General features: G+C 39.8%; 1 protein-coding gene across 1 annotated transcript in view; it reads right to left on the bottom strand.

The window, feature by feature from the left end:
* Window positions 1-27,179, bottom strand: part of LOC115389673 (zeta-sarcoglycan) — a 351,214-nt gene that overhangs the window by 53,237 nt on the left and 270,798 nt on the right. Inside the window, exons 4-5 of the mRNA XM_030093191.1 lie at window positions 25,894-25,981; window positions 1,604-1,726 (exon numbers count right to left, since the gene is read on the bottom strand). Coding sequence (XP_029949051.1) covers window positions 1,604-1,726; window positions 25,894-25,981 — 211 coding nt within the window. The remainder of the gene's footprint in view (window positions 1-1,603; window positions 1,727-25,893; window positions 25,982-27,179) is intronic.

Raw genomic sequence — 27,179 nt, 5'->3', positions numbered from 1 at the left:
ACTGCAGAGGGCAGCAATGTGAGGGATGCGGTTCCTCTTCGAAGGGTAGAAAAATCGATCTATCTATCTATCTATCTATCTATCTATCTATCTACCTATCTACCTATCTGTTACGGCCGTTGCCGTATTTTCTGTTCTCCCCCCCCCCCCCCCCGATGTGTGAGTGTGTGTGTCTGTGTCAGAGTGTGTGGTTCCCAGGTAGCTGCTGTGGCAGGAGCCAATCATCTCTTCATTGCCTGCACCTGAGGAGCCTGGACGGAGAGCAGCTCGTCAACCAACCCTGCGGAGCAGCTGAGGGGATAAAAGCGGCCGGCAGGACACTGGCTGGAGCTCGCCACGCTCACGTGACTCATAGAGCTAGTGTTAGGTGTGACTGCTGTTTGTTAGTGAGGTACTCATTGCTGTTATCTGTTTGTGGCTTTCGGTTCTGTGTGCCTTTGGTTTCAGGAATCTCCTGTTGTATTCTCTTTATCATTAGTTACCTGTTGGTTTTGTTTTTGGTTAGACGTTTTTGTTACCGTTTGTTCTTACTTTTGTTAATAAATTACTTTAATTTCCACTTTCAATCTGTGGACTTTTATGTTACCGCCTTTACCCATCTCCTTCACGAGTTGGCCGTAACACTATCTATCCATGTTCCATGTCTCCTGTGGGACAAGTTTCCTGTACTACCCAGAAACCTCTTATCTCTAAACTTTGCAACACGTAGGTAAGGTATTACATTTTTTGATGCGGGCTCATGTTTTTGTTCCCGTGTTGACCTGAATCCAGATGGAACAGTGTGCATTTAGGGTGACGTCCCCCACAAGTAGAGAAACACTGGTGTTCACACACTGACTCGCTCTCAGTACCCCTTGATTTTCTCAATGTTATTCAACAAGACAAAAAGGAGTATTATCATCCAAGATCTCACTTCAAAGTTTGTTCATTTTAAGTTAGTTCTTTATTCGCCTTGCTCTGTAAATATAGCAACCTGGATTTTCTCAGACCACTCAACCATCTGGCTCTTCCTCTTTTTTTTTTCATGCTTTTCTGTCTGGCTGTATCTCACTCCTTCTGGCTTGTTTCTCTCTTCAGGACGTAAAAAAAAAAAAAAAGAAAAACCATGCTCTGCTTGCTGACCCCTATCCTGTTTGGCTGCACTCATCAAGAGCACTCTGTTTAACAGCTTACAGTGAGAGTAGGTACAGTGTGTGCATGAGAATGTGTGTGTGTCCTCAAGTAACCTTCACCATAAATTGGTCCGAGCTGACAGATCCTCCAGCCCTGTATCAGCACCTTCATGAATCAGTTCCTCATGGATGCAGAAAACTATTGCTCGGTCCTGTCAGGCCTGGCTTATGTCATTCTGTGTTTCCCTCGCATAGTTTTGGAATGATTTACATTTGTTTATAGTTTTACTTCAGTATACTGTCTCTGTGATGCATTAGCTCCTGCTCTTTCAATTGCAATTCCGACAGTAAGAAACTCAGGGCGATGTTACCGCTATAATGACGTGTCAGCCATGATTCAGGTTGGGGGAAGATGCGTTCAAGGTGTTTAAAAAAAGTTGAATCAATAATAACTGACATTAATGTCCCGTGCACAACAACTCATCCCCTACCTGTGACTTTGAGCTTCTCGGTACCGATGCTGATCTCTTCTTCATCTGCGGAGAACAGAACTCTTTCTCCATCGGCACTCCTCACCTCAAACCTCTGACACTGCGCCTCCACCATCTCCGAACCTGAAACACAGAGAGAGAGAGAGAGAGAGAAACAAGGGTCTCTTGGTTAAAATTTATGGCGAGTGAACATTTACAGCCCATAAAAAGTTACCATCTGCTCGATGTTTTTATCCAAGGCCCCTCGCAGAACCATTAACGGCTACAGCGGGAGTTGAACTTTGAACCAGAACATCTCTTAGCTTTGTCTTGTTGTAACACAAGTATCTCGAGAAGAATCAGAAAACAAACACACAGCACGATACTGTAAATGAAAATGGGGTTTTCTCTATGAATCTGTAATGACCTCCTTGTCCTGATGAATATTTTCTCAGCATATGTACTTTTATTCATAGAGACAGAACTGCATACTATTGGTGATGTTTAGTTTATTTGAAAAGATAATAGGTGAGGCATTGTGATTTGAACTTTTAAGAATTATTGAGTAAATATTTCAGCATGGGGCAATAGTAAAACTGACTTTATTGAGGCAGTCTTTATTGCTCAAATAACAGCAGGAAGCTATTTGTTAACCTGCACAGCAGGAGTAAAGCGTTGCAAATTAAAAGTCAGGCAGGAGTTTCTTGCCTTTGGAGTTCACACAGTCCTTTCCAGAATGGAAATTATAACTTGCACCTTAAAATATATTTCTCTTTATGGCTTTGCCTTTAGGATATAGATATGCTTTGAAGAGAAATGTAGGGTGTGACAGAACTAATTTTGAGTACAGTGAGCACAATGTTTGGGACTACTTGACACAGTTTCTACTTTTTACAAAAGTTTCTCCGGTGAAAAAAGAAAAAAAAATTAAGGAAGACTCACTTTACTTGCTGAGTTTTTCTGAAACACATTTTTGTACATCTGTTTGATTAAACTATGGCAGTGACAAAACCAGAACAGCAGAAATTACTCTCACAAGAGAAAGAAAATTATTATTTTCCCTTCATGCCCTCACTTGGGACAAATATCCAGAAAATGCATGATTTAAATGCAAATACAAATATCAAATACAAGCTAGTGGGGACTAGCTTTCAGCAATACCTCTTATAAGTGGTGTATCACAAAGTTACATTTTTAGGTACAATTTTTCTTCTTGTTAAATCTATATGCTTCCTTTGAGCCACATCATCCAACTTTATTTCATTTGTCTTCATCTTTATGCAGACGACACACTGAAATCCCTTCCACTTGGAACTGAAAATACATTCACTAAACTTGTTCATAATTAGCTGGGATTGGCTCCAGCATCCTGTGACCCTGAACAGGATAAAATGGTGGAGAAGATGAAAGGATGGATGGACAAATAATCTATTTCTCTGTTGTCTCCAGTGACAAACCTTCCCTTCTCACTGGATCCAACAGGCTGACATCACAACAGCCTATTTTTAGCCTCTCCACACTGACTGCCTGTGTTTCAGGATTGATTTAAGATGTTATTGATTCCCGTTCAAGCTCGCTGAGGGTTTTCTCCACCTTACACTGTGGAGATGCTGACTTCTTATGAGGTGGAGCACGGCCTCAGATCCTCTTCTGGGACCTTTCTCGTTGCTACAAAGTCAAGACTGGAGACTAAAAGGGATTTACGTTGTTCTTTCAGTGAAAATAAGAGCTACAGAATCCGAGGTTGCATTTGAATGTGGCTAAGAAATAAATTATACATTATATATTTGATGTTGCGCTGTTGTTTTTACACCATGTTTAGAGCAACAATATTAATCATCTATGAATTAAAAATCACAATGTGCTGCAGAGCTGAAAACATATAAAAACTATTTTAGATTTGACGCAACAGACACACACCAACAAAAGAAGGATTTAATATCTTGGTGGATGTTTTGGTACTTATCCAAGTGGCTTTATTAGTTCATGTTGCTCACTAAACTGGGCTGGTGACGCCCATTACTGTTACAGTAATCCACAGTTATTGACTGGTGTCCATAGTGCAGGGTGTCCTTCCAATTCCCCTCATTGAGAGGGATGTTAAGGTGGATTGAACTTCTAATTAAGAAGCCAACTCTCTGTTTTCTGTTGGAAGTATACCAGGTACATCTAACTGGGAAAAGGCCCATCAGTTGGCCCAGAGGAGAGACTATCTCTGGTTGGTTTGGGAGTGGAGGATCCCTCGGAGGACTTAGAACATGTTTGATGAAGGACAGAAATGTCTGGGTCTCTATGTTAAACACACTGCCGCCACAGTCCTGTGTGCTGAGCAGGAAATAAGACAGATGATTATGAGGTGGTCAAAAATGCAGTTTGCTCTCTTTTCATTCTCACTCCCTTAATTTTGTGAATTGGACTGTGCAGCTATTCCACCTCCACTGAGTCTGCAGAGAAAGGCTTTTCTCTATCCCTGCTTTCCAACCCTTTTCCTTCACCATCTAGTCCCTCAGGCTATTACAAATGTCAATTAGAAACCCAAAGTGCCTTGTCAGTCATAATCAAACTTTATTAGCAGCTATCAATCTGGGATTAGGCTCTTTTCTTCTCATTGCTTTCCATCACTGTTTTATCCTGTCCAACTCTATCAACCTTAAGTCTCTCACTCCTCCGACGACTGCGAAAAAGCAATTGAGATTTGTGTTGGCAAAAGCTCACCCTAAAGCAAAAGGTGTGTGTGTGTGTGTGTGTGTGTGTGTGTGTGTGTGTGTGTGTGTGTGTGTGTGTGTGTGCGCATGCGGTGTGAAGGAATCAAAGAAAGAAAAAAAATGAGTTTAAGTCTGAGACGCGGAGATGAAGAGAAAGTGAAGCCGGTTTAAATTGGAGATCTGCTGTGCTGGTTGCTGTCTCAGGCATCTCGCTCCATCTCTGTGACTGTTTAGCTCTCGTCCCATAATACAGCCTGTAGTGCAGATTCCCAACACGGCTGTGGGTCAGCATATTTCCAAAGATTTGTGTTTTATTCACAGAAATTCCTCTTGTCTTCTCAGCGGGGGCATATAAAAAGATTGCGAAAGTGCTGCAAATCGGCAACTTTAGTGAGGACTTGGCAAAAACTCAGTCCTAAGAAAATTTGAGTGTCCATCTTTCTGGAATATTGTAAAGATGGTCTAGAACAAGATGTATCAGTCAAGACAGGATAGGTGCTTTAAAATTTAGAATGTAATATCTGTTTTATATTACCAAACGGCTCCAAAAGCAATTCCAAGAACCAGACACTAATTGAGAGAGTCTTGATAGTGAACAGTGATTAGATTTTTCACTTCACTGCAAAGAAACCTCTGTGTGGTGTTTGCAAGATCTATGCTCACATGCATACTACTGTCAAAAATGCTTTTAATCCATTGTCAGTATTAATCAGCTCCTATCCCCTAAGTTTAATGAATCCCATATAGATGAAGGAAAGATAAGATGATGGTTGTTATGCACAAAATGTTGATGTTGTCATGCGCAAATCGGTTTTTACATCAACTGTCTCAGTCTAGACAGAGTTTGCAGTGAAGGGCTGAGGAGCTGTGGCCGAAAAACTGATGGATAAGACGTGATGCCGGATTTCCGACGAGCAGTGGAAACACCCACTGACTCAACCAAAGTGACATCTAGTGAAACAACATCCGACAGAGCAGAAAAGGGAATGGGTTTCGACAGCCGGGAGATCATAGGCTCGGAAAGCTTGTGGCAAAATCTGATGGGTATAAGTGAAAGACTGAATGCCCTCAGACAGCTTAGTTAGAAGCAAGAGAAAAAAAAATGGAGGAAAATATGAGAGTAACTTATTTTTTCTTATTGAGCTTTTACTAAGCTGCACTGCATATGAAGATGATCTTGAAATATTTGGCCCTGAAGGTAAGTTCATCTCGTTCACATAAGAAAAGAGTGAATTACTTCTGAAATATGCCTGTGGCCCAATTGACATGAAGCAGGAAGAAAAGACAAAATCACGCAGTTTACACAAAGCAATTTAAAACTCTATAAGGTTATGTTGGAAGTGACAGCACGAGACAAACTAGCCAGAGGTTACTCACTTCAAATAGTTGCTAAGAGGAAGTGACAGACAGCACTGACAGACAGAGAGTAAGGCGATCCATGGCTGTTACATTTCAGAGCAATTGAAGTTCATCAAATACACGGTGCAGCAAAGGAAGGGATAAAAATTAGATGCAGAACTTTTTTGAAGGAGTTCAGTGCTAATTGATGTGTCAGTCTGTGATTCTGTGAACTGGAACAACAGAGGAAGAACAGTCACTTCACTTGTTCTAAATGTCTGCTAACACTGACAGCAATGAGAAGAATAACAGTAAATGAATGTAGCATCTCTGTATCCATCCCAACAAAGCCCACGTTTTATAAAAAAGAAAAAAAAAAAGACAAAACTTAGATGTATTTTCCTCCTGAGGAGTTTGGCTACTGTTGTCATCCATGAACCCCCAAAACAGTCCCATATATTATGATTTGAACCGCGACCAGGAGCAGAATTTATTTATTTATGAAATTACATGCAGTATAATACATTTAAACTCATCAAATGATTTAATCTGTTGGAAAATATAGTATGAATAAATGATTGATCAAATGAATGAATGGATGGAGCTCTTTGCTTGGAAGTGACTACTGAAGGTGATATGGAAAAAAAACCAAACAAGTAGTGCACTATCATGCAAGAATATCCCAAGTCTGGACACATCAGTGTGAAGTTTGCATGTTTTATCTTGAGTACTCAAGCTAAAAAAAACACATTTGTGATTCTTTGGTGGTTTTAAAAGTCAATCAAGTGAGTGTGTGAAGTTGTCTGTCTGACTATTTCCCTCTGACAAACTGGCGGCAAGTTATAGCTAGCTTGGTAAAATTCCAGTACAAAGCAGTGCAGAAGATGGATGGAAAGCTGTTAGAGATCTGCAAGGCAGCGCCAGGTAATTCTGTGTGAATTAGGTGTTTTTGGACTATTAATTTGCTCCTGTAAATGCCTCTCCCACTGATAACATTAAAGTAATTCTGCTGTCACCAATAACAGCAGGATTCCTCGTTAGTCTGACATATTAATTGATGCACTGATTTGAATAATCACTTCCTGACAGGATCTCTTCTATTGTCACAAGTGCCTCCCACAGCAGGTTCCTCCAGCAATAATAATGCTTTAAGAATACCTCACTAATTAAGCGAGGTGTGAGAGTGTGAAACTGGAGGAAAAAACCCAGTGTGAACAGCATCACACTAATGTTGGTGTAAGTAAGTCCTGAGTCAGACTAAAGTTTTTTTTTTGTTTTTTTACTAAATAAAATATGTCCTCGGCTTCAGTCCGCTGAGAAGTTGCTCTCCTGATAACCCAGGCTTCAGCTCTGTTCACTTTTTCAGCTCTCTTTTTGTGCCATCCTGCTGAAGGGGGCAAATTCTTACCTTGGCTGACACAAAATCCCTGCTGGTGAGTACAGCTTAATAAACATTGTAAATAAAAACTATGGCCATTGTCACAGAGCCTGCCAGGCCATTCGGGGGTGGTCCACCCGAGGGTTGGCTTTCTCTGTTCTCTCTGTGAGCAGGTGGATGTGGGCCAGGTGTCTGATTTGCCCGATTGCTAAGAGACAAAAGGCTGGTAGGGGGGATGTCCTGCTCTGATCGCTCTCCCTCACTGCCGTCCTGCTTCTTTTTTTCTTTTTTGAAGCTCCTTTTGTTGAGTGGCTGCAGCCTTGTCTGTCTTTTACATTTATTGAGGTTTTCTGGAAGAATCTGGTTGTTGTGAGTTCATCTGTTCAGACATACCTGTCCAGTTAGAAAACAATGTAACGCAGGGGTTTTTTTTTTAATATACTTTCATAATCTGAGGCAGGTGATGTGCAGGATGTTTACTTAAAGCTACACAGCTCAACTCAACTCCCTTTGCACCCTGAGTTTCAGTTGTTCTTGTTACAGTAGTTCAAGTTATCAGTATTTTTGTGAGGACAATTGTAAGGCATTTTACAGGCTGTGAACTACTGGAGTTTGTGGTTAAAAAGCATTTTTTTTTTTACATAGAAGATGTAACAATCTGTCGGTCCTCCTTGTGTTATTTCTCACTAGGCTTTGTTCATTTGGTGTAAATGTAATTTTATCGCTCTCCTTTGTATGTTAAAGGTGCATTAAGGAGTTTTTCAACTTTAAAAATACTTATTTTCCACCATAATTATGTTACACATTTTTAATTACGTGTACAATGTGCCCTGACATATTCATTACAAGTACCTCTAACAGCGCTAAATTGTCACTTGAAAGTTGCAGTGCCGGTCCGGCACCAGAATTTTTTTGGGGGAGAATTTGAAAGGAATGACGTAATGCACGCTCCGGCTGGCCTGATTTAGTTAGGTTTCGTTTTGTCCGCCATTACTCCGCCAGATGCTTAGTGAGCAACAACTGAGCTGGATCTTCCAGAAAGTAAGAAAAGACTGGCTTCCAGCACTGCCACAGCTCCAGCCCAGACCCCACCAGGTAAAAGAAACTTAAATCTTACTCGAGCTCTACTAAAAGAGCGAGGAAGGAGCTCCCCTCTTCCGTGCACGCGAGCCACAGGGACGAGTTTTTCACTAAGCTGCATTACGCCCAAGGCCTGCAGGGGGCGCTGTTTCGCATAAAACGTGCAAACTCCTCAATGCACCTTTAAGCTGCATTAATCTGTCATAACACATATAACACATACTCCTATGTTGCTTTTATTCCCCTTACTAAATTTACTTGAGGAAAAAAAATGTCTGGTTTATATTTTCAACTCTTTTCAACTCCTTCAAGAACAAAGATTCCCTAAACTCGCAAGCCTGTAAAAGAAAAAACAAAATAAAACAAAACAAAACACCTATATACAGTATTTGGGATTTCTTTCATAATAGCTTTAATTTTTTCTATCTTCTTTTTATCTGAAATCCAAATTTGAGTAAAAGTGAAATCAATAATTGAACTCTGCGTCTGTGTAACTTTTTTTCGCTAGTGAACATTAAAGCAGCGAAGCCGTAATAAAGTTATATGGGTTAGGTCTCCTGGAGTTTTCATTCAAGCCTTTAAATTAAGGCTCCGAGCAATAAAGGGACATGACGCAAGAAGTCATGACGAGAAGACACTCTAAAAAGGATTGAGGATAGGTACAAAGACAACTCCGGTGATGCCAAGTAAACACTGCACGCATGGCTGGTTTTTCCAAACAGGTCGAGATGAATTTTTAATTAAAATCAGCTCCAATATGCTTTGTCATTACGCCTCCCTCCACACTCGGCTATCTTTTCCTTACAGTCCCTCTCTCTCATTCCTGAAGACGGGAGAACATAAGAGCTGGTTTAACCATGTGTGACATTCATGTAAATGTGTGTGTGCGCTGCATGTGTTTTAGCCATGCACGTGTGCAAATAAGGACGCTAAAACCTCCTGAAGCCAATAAACAGTTCAGAAATTATGCTGCTTTTGTCCTTTGGCTATGTGGAGACAGGCGGCCATATTTTGTCTGATTTAAATCACCCCATAGTTTTTCTTGGGTCAAAATTCTGGCAATATGCTAAATGCAGCATTAAGGCTTTTAAGTAAAAAGATGAAGTTATATAACTCAAACTTTAGTGTCCTTGTTCTGTTTAAATGTAGATTTTATGGATGTTTTAAAGATTCCTGTGGCCACTTTTAATGCTTGGCTGGGTTTGCTATTGGCTAAATCACTTCTCACCTTTTATGAATTGGACTGGAGCCGAGGGCCTCATGAGAGGGCCGTTCAGCAGCTACACAGCTTTGACTAAAGGGTAGAGGGACTTCAGGCTCCCGCTTTAGGATGAGCATCAGGAAAAATCTACTTTCTACAACTGCAGACATAATAGCTGGCCCAGAAGGATTTGTCCAGTGATATGAAGAGCAGGGCAAGAGCATCTTTATTACTTTACCTTTTACCTCTGCAAAGAAATGTGTGCCTGGGACATTCTCCAAAGTGGATGAGATATTAAATTGTGCACTGATCTGCTCTCCAGGGTATTCATAAGTACCACTGTCACAAATGGCAATTCCATTTATTGTATTTATGAATCTAGCATTTGGGATATAATTAGAGATGTATATAATTAATGCACTACTACAAAACAGCCTATTTATGAGTGATTAAGCAAGGCTGTCACACAGCAAGGAAATACAGTATTTAGCAAAGGAATAAGAAGCACTTCAAGAAGTAGGAAAGGCAAGCACAAGTAGTTTGAATTGAATCAAAGTGCAACACTTCATTAAAAGTACATCTGAATAAGGGAGCATGATTGCAAGTAGCAAAGTACAATTAGTTCATCTGCTACTGAGGCTTTATGACTCAGTATCTGTAAGTTTGTATCCTTTCGATATAGTAAAAGTGACAATTGAAATACTTTTTTTTTTTTCCTAAATCTTGTTGTTTTGTGTTGGGCTCTTATATGTCTCCAGCTTCACTGAGCTCTCCGTTTTCACGTGTCTGTTTCTACGACCGGCTGCCACTGTGCAATAGCGAGAAATCAAATTTGTTGTGGAGATCAATATTCCAAAGTCCGAAAAGATTTTCTGTCAACACACTCACCAAAGCAGGCACAGACCTTGGAACACGTGTTTCTCGTTCACGATGAGGATGAAGAGTGCTTTAGAAATTTATAGCAACTAAAAACTGGCAAAAAAAAAAAAAAAAAAAAAAAAAGCCTCACTGTTAAGATTATTTTGGCAATGCGCTTCCCATTGGCTATGCTCCAGTGATCATCAGTTCCCACTTACACATACAAACACACTTGTCAAATTAACTATCCTTCCCGGTGATGTGACCACGAGCAAGGTTTTTTAATTCATGAATGCAAACTCCTGCAGTGAATGTGTAAAACTGAATGTTTATTAACAAATAAACAAACAGCAATGAAGCAGAGCTAGTTAAAACACCGCTGCAGCGATTAAACGGAGGACTGAAGTTCAGCGGGAAGCAGCGCTAAAGAGGCCGTCCTGCTTCCTGCTACAGGAAGACATTCAAAAGGTGGTGTGTGACGAGTAAAGACCCTTTCTGTTTCTCAAGTGCAGCTAAAATGTATAAACGAGAGAAATTATTCTTCTGTGTCAGGTGAATAATTTTGCCTTTTACAGAATTTTACTCACTAAACGTCCTGATTAGTAATTCAAACATGGCACGGCTTATCAGTGGATTAAGATGAGCATTCTGTTGAGTGAGTCAGGCTGATATGCTTGTCAGTTCTCCTCCTGTCTGGAATGTCAAATTTAATGAATATTCAAAAGCCCAGTGGACCCTTTTGTAAGTTCTGCAAGGGGAAATATTCCTGTGGGGGATTTGTACAAACCACATTAAGTGACACATGGCACACGTGGAAAAAGATTTATTCAAATGCAGAGAAATGTTTCTCTGTGGTCTTGCGGAAAATAATATGTGATTTAGAAGAAGACTGGCCATCGGGAGCGCTGATGAGCGCAAAAAGTGATTTTTGAATCAATGCAGCCTTTGCAAGATTAACATATACACCCTAAAATATGTAGTTAAAACTGTCGGACTTTACATACCAGTGACAATGCAAAGAATCTTAGAGTATATTGTGTCAACAAAAATGGCCATTTATCCTTTTACTTTCAGGTATTCAAGACCTTTGGCTACGAATGGAAATGCAAAGAATTTGAGGATCAGAGATGCAGGCTGAGACATGTTCAAAGAAGATCATTTCAACAAACCAAATATCTTTGCAAAGTTACCTGGGAGCGGATGGAGAGAAGCTTAAATATGTTGTATTTTCTTAGATCTGGTTAAAAGTTTGCTGCCTGCATTTGAACAAACTGTCCCCCCCCCCCCCCCCCCCCCCAGCTATGTTGTCGACACGCTTGTTAAATTAAACATGAATATTTACAGATTTTGCTATCCCTATTGTTAATTTCAATCCATTAGAAAACATGTTTTGAATTTAGCTAGCTAGTTTTAGAATGGCTAAGATAACAAATCATTCACAAATAACCATTAGCTACCTTTATTTTTCAAACATTCCCCATTACTGTATGAGCAATATTTGCTTGCACGAAGCATCAAAAAGTTAGTCAGAGACAAGTTTGCAAAGTAAATGTGGATTTGATAAGTGTATCGATTCCAAATCTGATATTAGCCGCTGAAATCCACCGGTCGTCTGTCATAGTTTGTTGTGCTAAAACCTGCACACATTGTTTTTCTCCTCCAAATTCTTAACAGTTGCAAATATTGTGAGGAGCAAATGCTTCATCTTCCTCTGCAGAAACCTCACTCGTAAAGTGATTTGTTTTAGTTAGCTTAGCTCTTAGCAGTATCCTGTCCAGAGCCGGCCATCTGTCATGAAGGCAGACCGTTACACTGCCGTTTACTGGTGTTTTTTAGATTCCTATCGAGACCTACAGTCAGCAGGCGTCTTTTCAGCTTGACATTACATTTTATATGTTTTGCATGAATTGAATATTGTTCCAGGATTAGCTGGAAATTAGCTGGATGGGAGTGAATCAAGCGTCCATGCAAAGCGCCCAGTGCTCGTTCTATACATGGAGCAAAGCACCAACTTCGGTCAAACGCGATACTTTCGCACGCTCATCATTTTCCTCTTAACTGGAGACAACAAACACGGCTTTGATTCCTCAAAGCCAAGAAAGAAGAGAGGCATTAAAAACAAAGTGCTTGGCGGTTAATTAGAGGGGTTACGCATTCTGTATTGACTTGAAAAATCCTTTAGTCACAGTTCACAGGAAAGAGTTGATGAAAGCTTCTTTAGACACACAAACTAAGATTACTGTACGTTGAAGAATACCTATACTTTGATTGGCACCAGTTATGTTAATCTTTTTCCACTGAAGTGACAATAGAAAAATATAGTGATAGGCAAGAAATATGCAGAAAGTAAGCTATCAGGGCATCATGTCCTATACGTTTACCTTTGATTAGTATATTTTTCTAACTGGCAAAGAACAATATTTGGCCTTCTGTGCATTGGCCATTGTGCACAGAACTGTTAATACATTCATCTTGATCTTGTACCACTGGGGTACTTATTGAAAGACAATCCCTCATGAAAGCTGGTATTTGTCAGGCTTCTCTCTGGGATTCATTTTATACACCAGTAATCACTTGATGAGCCATTCTGCCATTCTTTCACATTGTTTCTCTTGGCATTTTCTGTCATCTCATTTGTATCTAAATGAAAGTTAATATTATTCAGCTGTGTAGTCTCTTGCATTTTCTCTTTCACGTACCGAAAATTCAGCATGCAAGAAAATCTCTGCTTTTCATCCCGTTAAAAAGACGCTGACCTTGCTTTGTTGACGGAGTTTTTCTCTCGACGATAAATGTGTTGAAAAATATATTGAAAGACTGTAACTCCTGGATTCATTTGTGAAATACTTTGCACTCTGCTCATGAATTCTCTTGTGTTATCACTAAATATTATATGCATGCAATCAAATTAAGTACCACAAATAATCCCTGAAAAAAAAAAATCCTCTTTTATTGAAGATGATGAATTTTCTATGTTGTCAACCTTGAAGCTTGTGGGTTCAGTCTTTATTTTGTGGCTTTTTTTGTGTTTTCAGACTTTTTTTTTAATCATTCTTTCCTCTCTATGATAGAAAAATATTCTTGACAACATTAAAATCACTACTGCTGTCAAAACCAACATTGAACTGTGTGTGTGCTTTGATGAAAATCTATCAAAACCAACAAAAAGGAGGGATATTGTCAAAAGGAGGGACATTGTCAAACAACCTTCACAGATTAACACATCCCACACACTCTTAACCCCAGTCTTGCACCCCCTGCTCCAGGGTCTATTTTAAGCATATTGTGTTTGCCACTATCCTATTTCGCATCGAAAGATCATGGAAAAAAAAAAAGTGGAATTGATTCATAAACTCAGAAACTAATAAGCGCATAACCTGGACATCAACAGATTTTGCAAAAGACTGGAACTTCACGTTTTGTTCACACAAGGTTGATACAGACTTAAAGATTCTGCTCAATTTTCCAAAACACTTTAGTTCAGGGGCCACATATGTAGAGTCCTAGTTCACTTAGAGTGGGCTGGACCGCCAAAATAATGGAAGCATAACCTTTAAAAGTAACCTTTAAAGATTTTCTTTGTTGTGGCGCAGAGTATAGGTGATGAAAATGCACAAAACCAAAAATGTACTATTAAAGTGACTACACTCTCAACATAAAGCTGATTTTAATAACATAACCCCCTGGTACAAAATACAGTGAAATGTCCAAAAAACGTATCCTGTAGCTGTTGCATTATCCTGTCCTGCTTACCTTGAACACCTTGGCCTTCAGATAGAACTCGAAGTCGTGTCACTTACAAAGTTTGTAGCAGCAGGAAAGACGAAGGTCAACCAACCTCAGTTACAAATCAATCTATTTATCTGCTTAGTAGCTTGGCGTGCTGGATTGGAGCCACTTTTGACCCACGGGCCTTGAGTTTAACACCCTGATTTTTACTCTCAGTACTCCTCAACCAGTACCGAATGATCCATGGCCCGGTAGTGGTCCACGCCCCAGTGGTTGGGCACCCCTGTTTATGCTGACATGCCACATCACTGCTCAACAAACAATTATGACATGACATTGTTCGACAGAGAGGCAAAAAATAGAGAGCAGCTGCATTGTTTTGGCTCTTTGAGAGTAAACAGCGCGCCACATGACCATGATGCAACAGCAGGAAACAAGAGGGTCACTGCATTATTTCAAGGGCCTCTCGCAATGTCAGTGAGAGATGGGCCCAGTACAGAATCCCAGAACTCCTTCATCCTGTTCAAGGTGTTTTTCAGTCATCGTAAAACAAACAGAAGATGATAAATGAGGAAAGAGATGTGAAAAGGAGAAGAGAGGGGGGGAAATGCCAGTGAGAATTAGAAGAAACTGCACTGCAAAGCACTTTTTAATTCGAGTTTTAAATTTGCCACAGGTGGAGGGGTGAGATTCATACACTGAGGGACACAAATTATTTATTTAAAGTTGATTACAGTCATTAATATAGTAAGGGAGGAGAAAAAGAGACAGAAAGGGAGATAAATGAATGCCATTTATTATCTACATTAATCAACGTGATCTCTGGTGTCAGGACTGTGAGATGAAGGGAAGGTAAAATGGGAGAAGTGCTGATGAAAAGACATGCAAAGGTTGTGCCACACAGCTTCATATCATCACTGCATTTCAAGCCATAAACAAAACCAGTTACTCTTGGCCTTGATACAGTCTGTGATAAACAGAAGAGATTTTACTGTAAGCAGGCCATGAAATGAATACTGTTCTTGAAGACAAGGCTTTAAAATTTGCTTGTACATGCTACAATCAGATTAGTATTTCAGTTTTTTGGGGTTTTTTTTTCCACTTTCACTTGGTTATCTTGCTTTTTTTGTCACCATGGAGTTGTGTTGGTGAAGGTCTTTATCAAACATATCGGAGTGTTACTGCAAGCACATTTGAATTTGGCAATGAAATAAAGAAATACATATCAGAGACTGAGGAGAAGCAACATTTTCTCTTAAGGCCAATTTTCACCCGTTGTTTTTTTTTTTAACACACTAAAAGCGTCACAACCATATGTTGCACAATCTGGTCAATATGACTCATTTTGTTTATTGATGAGAGCAAACTTGTTGAATGGATGGTGCTTTTTAGTTTAGTTTGCAACATAACTGGATCAGCTTCCACACGTGTGTGTGTGTGTGTGTGTGTGTGTGTGTGTGTGTCCATTGTTTTGACTTTCTAGGTGCTGACCTTTAGTAGATAAGTGCTCCTAATTCCTTCTAACACATCAAATCACACAGGCCACACAAAGTCACAAACAAAAATACTGACATAATAAGAAAATTCAGCAATTTGTATTAAATCGATTTTGTACTTTTCATGTAACAATGCTTAATTGCAATAAATGTCCAATTTTAAAGTTGGATTATTTTCCTTTCAAACTATGCTATATTTGTAAGAAACATGCATTTGTGGGATGAGCAGCAGAGCTGAATATGTCGGTTTTGCCCATGAAAACCTTTATTGTCTGATAATCTTTGCCAAACATCTTTTAGTCACGGCTGCCTTTGGAATGACCTGCCAGCAGTCCTGACCTCACCCCATTGATCACTTGGATCAACTTTGGAGTGCTCTTCATGCTAGAGTGATCAACACAAAATGTTGGCTTACCTGCCATACCAACGCTGGTTGATGAATGTTACACCACCCTGCAGCACCCCATGACCTCATGACGTTTCGCCATACTCTGAAGCTGTGTATTGTTCTTCCACATGCTACTGACGCTCCCGTTAGTTAAATTAATAAATTGCTGGATTGATAGATTTCGATGATCCAAACCAACCACCAAAGAAATAGTTAAACAGAGAAGATTTGGGACATTTTCATGTTACTCATACTCGTCTCTGCTGCTCAACCCACAGATGTTCCTTACAAAGGAAGAAAGAAAAAAAACTACTAAAGCTAAGAGATAGTGAATATTCAATGTGCATCTATCAGGAAGTTAAATATTCAAAATAAATATTAATGTTTCTTTTTAAGTGGTGGGTTTAAAAACAACCACATTTGACCTGTCAGCTCTGAAGGTCACATGTCAAAAGGCTCACAAAGGTCTGTGATATTAGACAGAAAACTCCCCGAATGATTAATTACAGCAGGTTGAAGTGGAAAAAAAAGGTTGTAGGGTATTTATTTTGATGGGGCAAAGCTCAACTTTTGTATTTTTTTGTTATTTTGGAAGAACTACAAAATTTTGATTGTTGTGCTTTAATCAAGGGTATCTCAATAATAATAATAATAAAAGAATGTGCTCTACTTCCTGCTGTTAACAACAGACAGGTCAGCAGGGTGGTGGAGTGGTTAGCCTCGGTTTGATGTTGATTGGTTTCTGTACACTGCATTGTGATTGTGAGCATGTGTAGTTAATATGAGTAGAATAACATGTGATTAAAGACATGTACGCAACCTCTGTGAATCTAAAACATCTATGCAAGCGCTGTATCATATTGCAGGGGTAGGTATGCCCCCCATAAAAAAAAAAAAAAGAGTATATTTTAGGAGGAGTTCATTCTGCATGAGTCAACCTTACTTTCTTTGTTGAGAAAGTTGAAGAAGCCACAGCTCAGACTACATCAGATCTTTACAGCTTTTCAGAGAGCTACATGCCCCTGTGAACATAATTATGCTAATATCGCGGAGTCCTGGCAAATACAAGCTGAAGGAGATAATAATCTTGCATTAAAAAAAAAAAAAAAAAACTTAGTAAGCCTGAACTTAGACATTTCATTAATTGACCTTTACATTTCCAGTGCAGGCCTGGTGCCAGCGATTGCTTTTAGGCAATGCGTTGCTCTCAGACAAAGGCCTCTGCAGATCATGCATGTCTGACCTGCCACAGAACATGTTTATTTCTTGCACTGTTTTACCCCTCTGCGACTTGTCAAGGCAAATATTTATGAATGTTAATGTGATGACAAAGAAAGCGTGATGTGGTGAAAATACCAAAGGGCAAACAGCGAGCTTTCAGAAGTGAGCGCTGGTCCGGATGGGAGCTTGGCCATTCTTTCCTTTAATTTAATATGCACACAGTTATAAATATTTGGTTTAGAAACTTGCCAAAAGCAAGAGTGATTCATTGTTTCAACCTTGTGGCGGATTTTTCATTCATGGCACACTTTGCATTATTCATGTTTTTTGACAGTGAGAAAAAAAAATATTCCAAATTATCAGTGAAAGTTTTTGTTGGCTTTTACTGACTGGTTGTCAACGTCTCAGATAATCAAGATAGAGCTCAGCTATGTACACATGAAGAAGGCAGAGCACAGAATGACTGCTTCCTTTGGTCAAAAGCAAATTTGTGTGGTTCGGTCAGTGAGAATGTTACCAGAAAAAAAGCAGAAACTGCCTTCCTCAGCTCCTGATGAGTCCATGTCGAGCAAATGGCGTGTACAGTATATTGTTGTTGAAAGATAAATGAGACAATGAATTCTTTTTTCTGTTGACCTTGCATTTTTTTTTACATTCCAAGCTCATGAACACATATTTGCTTTATTGCCTGCAGGCAGTGGTGTTTGTATTTGACTCATGTCAACAGAGAGCATTTCACTGACATTTGAAAGTCCTATTATTAACACAGGGACTAAGACAAAGCAAAGAAAAGCAGATGGTTGTTGTTCATGGCTTAATAATTCACTCGGGTGCAGGAATATGCTGCACCTTATACAATTTTTTAAAAAAAAGAAAGAATAAATCTATAGTTCACGTAATGTGAAGCAGAAATAAAACAGTAAATTCAGCATACCTTATGTGGCGATTATTTTCTTTAAAATAATGCCCCAGACTATTACTGTAATTAAAAAAAAAAAAAAAAATCCTAGAGAAACGATGAAGCAGAGAAAAACATTGTGTCCAGAACCATGCAATATTATTGTCTGAAGGCACTGAGACTGAGTTACTTTATCTTTGGATCTCTTTTTATGGTGGGCGCTTGTAAAACAGCTGAATGTGCTCTGATTACTAAGATGCTGTATTAAATCTGCATGTCTGTACCTTATTACAGTAAAAATCATTACAACCTACACCAGACATCCTTTATTGAATTATGCCTGCCATGCCAGAGGCAAGGAGAGCGCTCTCATGCCTACAGTACTATATATCTGTCATTTTATTATTGTGTCCAACCACCAGCGAACGGTATGAAGCCCGCACCTCACTGGTGCAGAAGGATGACTTTATATGCTCCATTAAGTTTGTTCCTTTGGGCAATACATGCCTACACATATGAGCAAATGAAAACAATGATATTTGCCATATTGCATGAAAAACTGTATTCACACAATTAGCCTTTGTGCAATTAAAGTGCAATAAAATGGATAAATGACAACAATGTCAGTAAATCCATGGCTTTACGGAGTCCTTGATAGCCCCTTAAGTACATTCCAGTTTGTTAATGTGTAGTTCTATGTATTTTTAATTGCCTCATTATAACCATTGATTTGATCTTGGAGCTGCACCATGAAATGAGGAAGACGTGCCGTCTGAACTTTGCTCGCTGGATGAGGGAGCAGCGAATCAGACGTCTTAGTATCTCTGCGTTTCTTCGCCAGCCAAGCCAGAAGGATCTCACTCCAGCTGAAAATATGATTACTGCTAAATGTGATTGTTATGTACATCATTTGTTTCTCAGAGGGGGATTTGCAAAGATGTAGATTTATAATTAGACTGTGTGTAATGGAACAATTGAATTTTATGCAGGGCTTTGCAAGTTCTCACTCCGCACACTAATCAGAAACCAATTTTAGCTGACATTCAACTGTTTAACTGCTACGCCGATGCCATGTTAGGCAGAATGAGAACAAATTCAAATTAAAATCCTTGTATTTTTGCTTTTCTACAGCTATAAACCTAATAATCCAACAATGATGAATCCTAAGTACCACAACTCATGCAAGGATTTCACTTTCGATGGGAATCGTCACCTCTCTTCATCATCTGCCTTTTGCTGTTATGATTTTGCTACATCGATAAGCCACTTTTTGAGCCATATCAGCCAAATTGCAGATTGAACTAGTTGAGTGATTCTACCTAGATAAAAGAGAACATAATTGGTGAAGGACAGTGAAGATAATGAAGTGATGAATGTAGGTCTGTGTGCATGATCTGCAAAGGTAGAGTGGGAGGTAAAAAAGGACAAAGGATCAAGAAATGATGAGAGAGCCAGTGAGGAAGAAAAGGGAAGAAATGTGTATGAGAATGAAGGTTTCCAATTGTAAGTCTTTTAAACTTGGAAGGTTTGTTGCCGTGGTGAGTGACCTCCATTGTCTTTCTTTCCACCTGTAAATTGTGCTTCTGGCTGTGAGAAACAGCCAGCAGCAGATCAGCTGTGGCTAATTAATGCTACAACTGACTTCCGTCTGCCCGTGTCGCTCTCTATTTCTGCATTACCGCGTGTGAACTGTGTTCTTGCAGCACTGGCGGCTCATCAGATTCCTGCATGTTAGAGATTTCTTTTTCAGTATGTGAAATGATCTCATTCAGTGTTTTAGTCAATTCACAGAACTGCTCTTATTTCAGTGTACCCATCAATGTTTAATATCCTCTGCTGATCATAACGTTTTCAGGTTGTAACTCCATATCATTGAAACTAATCAGGCTTACTTTATTAACATTCATGTTCATTAATTTAATAGCTTCCATTAAAAAGGTAATACCGCTGGATTCCTTCCCAACAACTAGAGATCCCAGATTCAACCTGGGTGGTTGAGTCATAGTTACTCCTACACATTAAAGATGATGAGAACTAGAATTAATTAAAGACTTAGGTTCTCCGTCTCCTCAAATTTAATTTGGCCTCTGCTAATACATTTTTAAAATGATATTCAGAAGGCATCGACAAAATACCACATGTGCTTTCAGGTAAAAAATGGGAGGCACTGCTACTGCTTTGACAAAAAGGGCATTTATTATCAGCACAATACACTTAGGAAAATTAAAGTCAATAGCACATCCAAGACACACACACACACACACACACACACACACACACACACACACACACACACACACACACACACACACTCACACAAACAACAATCAAAGGCTCAGAAGTTGAAAGTAAATGTGGTGCTGTCCATGGTGCTGAAGTATCACCTGAACACACCTGAGGAAACATTTTAAATTCCTTACCCATTGTCACATACACACACGCACACACACACACACACACACACACACACACACACACACACACACACACACACACACACACACACACACACACACAGACACACACACACACACACACACACATATAGACACACACACACACACACACACACACACACAGGTATAGAAAAAAGTGAATGGGAAATAAACTGTCAGCAACAATTGACCTGGCCAGTTTAAGTATTTTTCAATATTACGTTCTGTGGTTTCCCCATTGCCACTTTGCTGGCAGACATTTAAGTGACTTACTATTGCAGATTAACCAAGATCATTGCAAAAGGACTTTGTGATAAAAACATCCGTGGGGACAATAGCTTTTGTACATCAGTGTTTTTCACTTTGGTGGAGTAAAAAGCCTTTTTACAACACAATTATGCAATTTTTTATGAGAACCAAGTGTGGCTCATGGTTTTATTTTAAGTGTTGTTTTTCATAAATAGTTTATTAGCTTTTCTAAATAAATCAGTCCATAATATCACCATTCTTGTCTCAGATTTTGTAGTGTTTTCGTGCCGTTTGGAAAACAGCTCTAATGCTGGGAGATCATCACTGGGGTGGGTGAAAGGCTATGTCTCCAAAGCTCTAAGTTCACTTATCATCTTTATGGTCAGCCATTCAGAAGACAAAGATGACAGGTTCTCACTCACATTAACTAGCTGACAGCAACACAGAGGAAAAGAGGATGGAGGGATGAAAAGAACGAGAGCAATAAAACTGAGATGAGAAGCCCAAGGCCAACACGTGTACTCAGCCCTCCTCTTTCAAGAGATGAGTCCTCAGGAGGAGACAAGGTAAAAGTTAGAGTGTGTGTGTGTGTGTGTGTGTGTGTGTGTGTGTGTGTGTGTGTGTGTGTGCGTGTGTGATTCTCAAACAGGAATTGATTGGAGTTTGACTGCGCAGTCCTTAAATAAATCAAGCAGTGCTTTGGTTGTTAAACCTTTTAAGATAATATCTGCTTGGTCCTCTTTTCATTTAGTGATTTAAAAACAACACTGAGACCCTCCACCCGCCCCCACCCACCCTCACTTCTCCTCTTTTTTTTTTCTCTATGTAGTTCAGGTGTCTCTGTGTTATTATCCATAATCTTGTGCACCCATGCCTTGAGGGTTTATGTTAATGTGGTCGACACGTTTGCGGGCGTTTCACCTTTCCTGATCTTGTACTTTTTGCAGAAGTTAACGCGAGCTGCTGTTCTTCTGCCGAGAGTCAGCGATGAATACTAATCAGGGGTTTACTGAGTGGAACTTGTCTGCTTTCGGGGTGGCAAGGGTCTGGTGAGGAGAAATAACTGCCTCACTTTGAGGATTTCTGAGTATCCTTAGGAGGACAGAGATGAGCAGTTCGTGTGTGTGTGTGTGAGTGTAAATTCTTGTGCAGGTTCGGACTTCTACTGCAGCTCAAGAGGAATCATTCTCCTCCACTTTATGTTATCTGGTATCCGCTGAAGTCTTTGGTGTCGGTGTGTGTGTGTTTACGTCACTAATTGTTATCGATAAGACTCCTCCTGTTTCTCAGGAAACCCAAAGGTGTGTTAGAATGGAAAAGTTGGGGTTGGCGCACGCGCCAGTTTAAATTGTCTTTTCAAAACGCTGTCCTAAGCAAGTGCATCTGGAAGTGAACGAGCCAAGCATACAGAGCAGTCTTTATGTCATCCTGTTGCAGCTTCAATAGGTTGGCTGCACTCGGATTTTTTTGGTCGTCTTTAAAAAAAAAAAGTCTGATTCTGCTGACTATGAGATGGGCATGCAGACGCACACTCATCCAGACACACGTTGACATTAAAAGTGCTTTTCTTGGTGAGGAAAGCAGCTTTGGGGAGTGTTAGCAGCAGGAGGTGAGCTGTCAGGGATTTCCAACCATCAAAGTGTCAGAAAGGGAGAGTGTCTGTGTGCGAGTGCGCCACGAGTGCCTGGCCGACCTACAGCAGATGAACATCTATAGGCTGCATTTACATCAAATGGAAAGCCTTGGCTACAAGCCTTTTATCTGAACCTTCTATTTATTTTTCCTGTCAGGTTGAAAATTCTTCACACCACCGATCATCTAATTCTGCAACAACCTGAACTGTCATATTACCAGCAGCCGCCTGAAGTCATAGAACAACACGTCCGTTTGGTTTCTTATTTTATAATTCTAATCTAGAAATATTTTCGTGGAGTGTTCTCAGGCATTTTTCCAAGTCTGAAGCATACAAGTCCAGCTCATCTGCCAGCCACATTATAACTGGGGCTTCAGTGTCGTTTTATCTGACAACAGGAGGGTCCTCTGTACCTCACTTCCCTCTTAACATTAAAAAATAGGCATTTGAAGTAAGTTGGTGACTCTAAGGCAATTACATTGCCTTTACATTCCATTTACATTCCATCATTTTCGAAACATTTCTATTAAATGGAAATGTTCTGAAAATGATGTATGGAAATGGGAAAAAAAAAAAAACACTGAAAACTATGTAAGCAGCGAGTTGGTCTGGTGGATTCAGTTGTTTGTTTTTGTATTGAAACCACACACATGCACACAGAGAACAACACACTATAAATGCTAACAATGGAGGTACACACACTCGGAAAGATGACAAAGTCGGATTGCTATTCCGGGTGACTCTCAACCATAAAATGATCAAGTTCCAGGAGAATATGGACTGTTGACATGGTTGCTATTGTCCATTTACTTGTGCATATGCAGAAGAACCATTGACCACAGCAGTGGTGTGCATGTGCAGTAGCGCCGTTTCACAGAAGTTACAATTGTCCCTTTGTTTTTAACTGAAAACGAAGCATAAATTGAATCAAACTCATCTTAAGTTGCATGAAGCCATATTGAAGACAGATCGGTTGGAGAGAAATGAAAGTAAACCACTATATTTTTTTAAATTCAGCAATTTTGTAAACGTTTAATTTGTGTGTAAATGCGCTTCAGCATGTATAGATGTGATCAAAACTTAAGTGTGATAAAGGGGAAAAAAAGGCATTCAGACTTTGCAGATTGTCCTAATAAGGATCTGTGAAACACTCAACTGCACTGGGAGGAAATCGAATGCATGTCATGTTTAATTTCCACATGAAACCAAATTTTCCACTCGCCAACTGCACATGGGATGAGCCAAAAACCAGTGCCAATCACATGCTAACTGAGAAATGTTTCTGACAGCATCAATAAGCAGCCAGATCTCAGCAGCAGCCCCATCCCAACAAAAACAGGCCTCCGGGCTAAACAGACGGCTACCGCCGCACTTATTCTTATTTTAGCAAATGAAAATGACATGAGGAACCGTTAAGGTCATTGGGCAGTCAAAGGAGAACAACATTAAGACGGCAGTGACAGAAAACAAAATGACAGACTGCAGATACCTCATGGCGTAATGAAATTACTGCGCGGCTATGTGACAAGCACTTAAGTCCAAGATAAATTAGTGACTGAGCAGCACAAATTCCAGTCATGTAGGATTTTCCTCTGAAAGTCACCTCGGCCAAGAAGAAAGAGATTTTTCATTTGAGATTGATGTTACATTGTAACACTTTGAAGACATCTAAATAAATTTACCATTAATGCTGCTTTTTTTTTTAAAAAAGACCATTCATTTTACCTCCAAGAAATATCTTCATGGTTTCCAACCAACTAAAAAGAATCTCCAGTTTCTGGCTATGAACTAAATACTGCTTTTCCTGATGTCACGTGATTACAACTTTATTATTTCAATTCAAAGTCAAATATGACAAGTTCATTTAGCCAGTCTAACTGCTCCACATTTTTTTTTTGTCTAGAAACCCAAATAGTTATAATCACAAACACAGAAAATGTTTTGTGAGAAAGCTCTCCCTCTCTTTATTTACTGAAAAACATGAAAATGGCCAATATAGTAGTTCTTACTATATCCTATAGTGCATAGCCTATAGAAAAACCTTTTATTTTGTGCTTTGCTATGAAGTTGCACAATCTTTCCCCCCTTTTTCCCCCCCTGTGTCTAGATCTTTGGCATTTCTTCTCCAATTCTCCAATTTTTCAGGCTATCAAAGAGCATGTAGGCAGTTTAACTTCTATTGGTTTCAAAGCAGACTTATAATGACAGTACACAACTATAAGTTTTATTTTAATTCAATGAACAACTTAATTTTTTTTTATATGAGCTAGAAGGTTTTCTTGAAAATGTTTCGAACAGAGGGCCGGACAGTGGAGCAGGGGTTAATGCTCTTCATGGATTGAAATAGAGGCACACTATTTTCCGAGGGGTGATTTTATGCTCTCCCTTCATGCATGCGAGGGTTTTCCCCTGGTACTGGTGGCCTGGCGGTCCGGGAAGCAAGCTTGTGGTGAGCAGAGTTTTGCAGGTTCAAATGCCACAGATGACCGGATACCACTGCGGGTCATGAGCAACGTTCCCCCACCTTTGCCCCACCTGCGGCTGAACATCCCTTTGGAAAATAGTAAGGTGGGATTTTTCTCCAGTTTACCAAAATCCTGAGTAAAATAAAGTAGAATAGAAGAAGAAAAAGATTCAAATAGCCTTTAACCATTTAACTCCTTTCACTAATGACAAGATTTGGCATGCATACTTCTCCAGTTCATAATCATAACATTGTTCATGACATTTACAGGATTCAAAAACTACCAGAAAGCAGAAACGGGTAAACTTCAGTAAAATGTGTAATTTTCAGATGTGTCACACATTCATAACAGGAGCATCTCAGTACACGGTAGCGTTAACTCCTTGAAAGTAAAAGTTATCTTGGAAAAAAGAATCTGAAGCACACACTCTTAGCAAATGTGTCAATCATTCTGCAGCCACAAAAATTAAAATGAATCCAGTTTAGCCAATTAAAAGTGCTACTGTACCTTCACACTGTAACAAATACGACAATGCTTTCCCACTATATCACTCAATTCCAAAACACTGGATAAATATCCCGTGGATTTAATTTTGTTGTGATTTTCTCTTCTCTATTGTACCTGATCAATTAAACAATTTAAGCTTATTATCCCTGTTGTCAAATTATCCACAGTGACACTGATCTTCTTACTTTATGTTGCTATGCCGCATTCTGTCGATACTAGAAAAATAGTCACACTGCTCATAAAGACTCCATCATGTTTTTATGTATTTAAAATGATCAATTCCGATGTGAAAAAAAAACAATATTAACTGAATAATGCTGCTAATTATTTCAAATTCTAAACTGTTTGTGAGCCATGGAGGAATTCCTCCTCCTTGTACGTCCTTGAGCATGCTTCAGCATCCGTATGACACCGAGTCCTCGCTAATCCAATAAGAGGATGGATGCAGTAAAGAAAACAGCGGGCTGTCACTCTCAGTGAGACGCAGTAATGGAAACAGATTGTATTTAGATTGGTAGACACAAAAAAAGAGGTGAAAAGCTCATAGGATTAAAAGCACTGAGCTCAAAAGAGCTTTATCTATCTTCGATGAATCACCTGTTACAGAGTTTGTCTTGATAGTCAATGATGGCTTTCAGTGTTGCGTGAGTAGACATGTTCCGTGTGAGTGTGCTAGCGGGTGTGCGTGTGTGCGTGTGTGTGTGTGTGTGTGCGAGTGCACGCGTCTTACCCACGGTTAGCTGACCAGTCAATTGTCCCTGATCATTTCTTGCATTAACAGTCACATTCCTGTCCGACTGCAGGATCAATGGACTGTCCTGTGAGGAGAGGAAGCGGAAGACGTAAGAATGTTGCACAGTTCTTTCACATTTACATCCATTCATCCATCCATCCATCCATGTATCCATCCATCCATTCATCCACCAGAGAGAAAAGGACATGGTTCAACCAAAACATGACAATGGTATATCTGTGGGCTGATCAAAAGAGTCAGTCCATCAAACACACTCACATTTCAAGCCAGTATTCCAGTAAACTCATCGGCATTATTGAGGGAAGCTAAAGAAAGAAAGGAATATTACCCTTTTACAGCATAGCTGGTTTTATATGAACGTTTGAGAACGAATCATGACAAAAACAAAAATCAAAAAACAGGCAAGTTGATTTGAGATCACTGAAGAAAAGCTCAACTCGTCACACTTTGACACAGCTGGATTGAACCAATTCAGTTTTTTTTTTTTTTTTATTGTGACCTGCATCTTTCTGTGCTGCTCAGGTTGAAGTCTTCCCCCGACATCCCACTGGCATGCCACTGAGATACAGAAGACAGAGCAGTCACACATTTCCTCTCATTTAAGATGAACATTTATGCCGTCTTGGGTCATTCCCATGGTGTCCCTCCTCTCCTTCACCTACAGCTGGAGCTAAACCCAGTCCCCACGCCACAGTCCCATCCACTGGCTGCTTCAAACCAGGAGCCTTCTCGCTGTGAAGCATCTCTGCATAACACCAAGCCCACAGGAAAGAGACACAGAACTGTAAATGCTCCTTTTTCGATGCTTTCTGTCTCTCCTGTGAATGTCACACCTTCATTTTAGTGGACGACATTCAACACTGCATTAACCTGTTTAACCAAGACTGAACTAAACTTCCATCAGCAGTTCACATTTGACCCCATCTCGTTTCCCAACAAGCTGTGCTTTTTATTTGCACAATCTATTCAGAAACTGCATTTTGTGTTTGTGTGTGTGTGTGTGTGTGTGTGTGTGTGTGTGTCTACAGGAAGACAATTATTCTCAACCTGAATGAGCTAAATGCAGCCCTCACCTCTCGTCACCTCCCTTAAGTCTGATTGAGTCACATGCTGCCAACATCCGTTTATATTCAGCAGACATGTTTTGCATTTAATGCAAACATGCTGTCAGACATTGTTATCGGGCTCCGGACTCAGTCCCGCTGTCTCTCTCACTCAGAGCCACCCCTCCATCCCCTGTCATCCTCCTCTCTGTCTACATC

The sequence above is a fragment of the Salarias fasciatus genome, chromosome 6 (assembly GCF_902148845.1).
Source record: "Salarias fasciatus chromosome 6, fSalaFa1.1, whole genome shotgun sequence".
In the NCBI taxonomy this organism is placed as follows: Eukaryota; Metazoa; Chordata; class Actinopteri; order Blenniiformes; family Blenniidae; genus Salarias; species Salarias fasciatus.
This window is presented reverse-complemented; position numbering and strand designations above follow the sequence as displayed.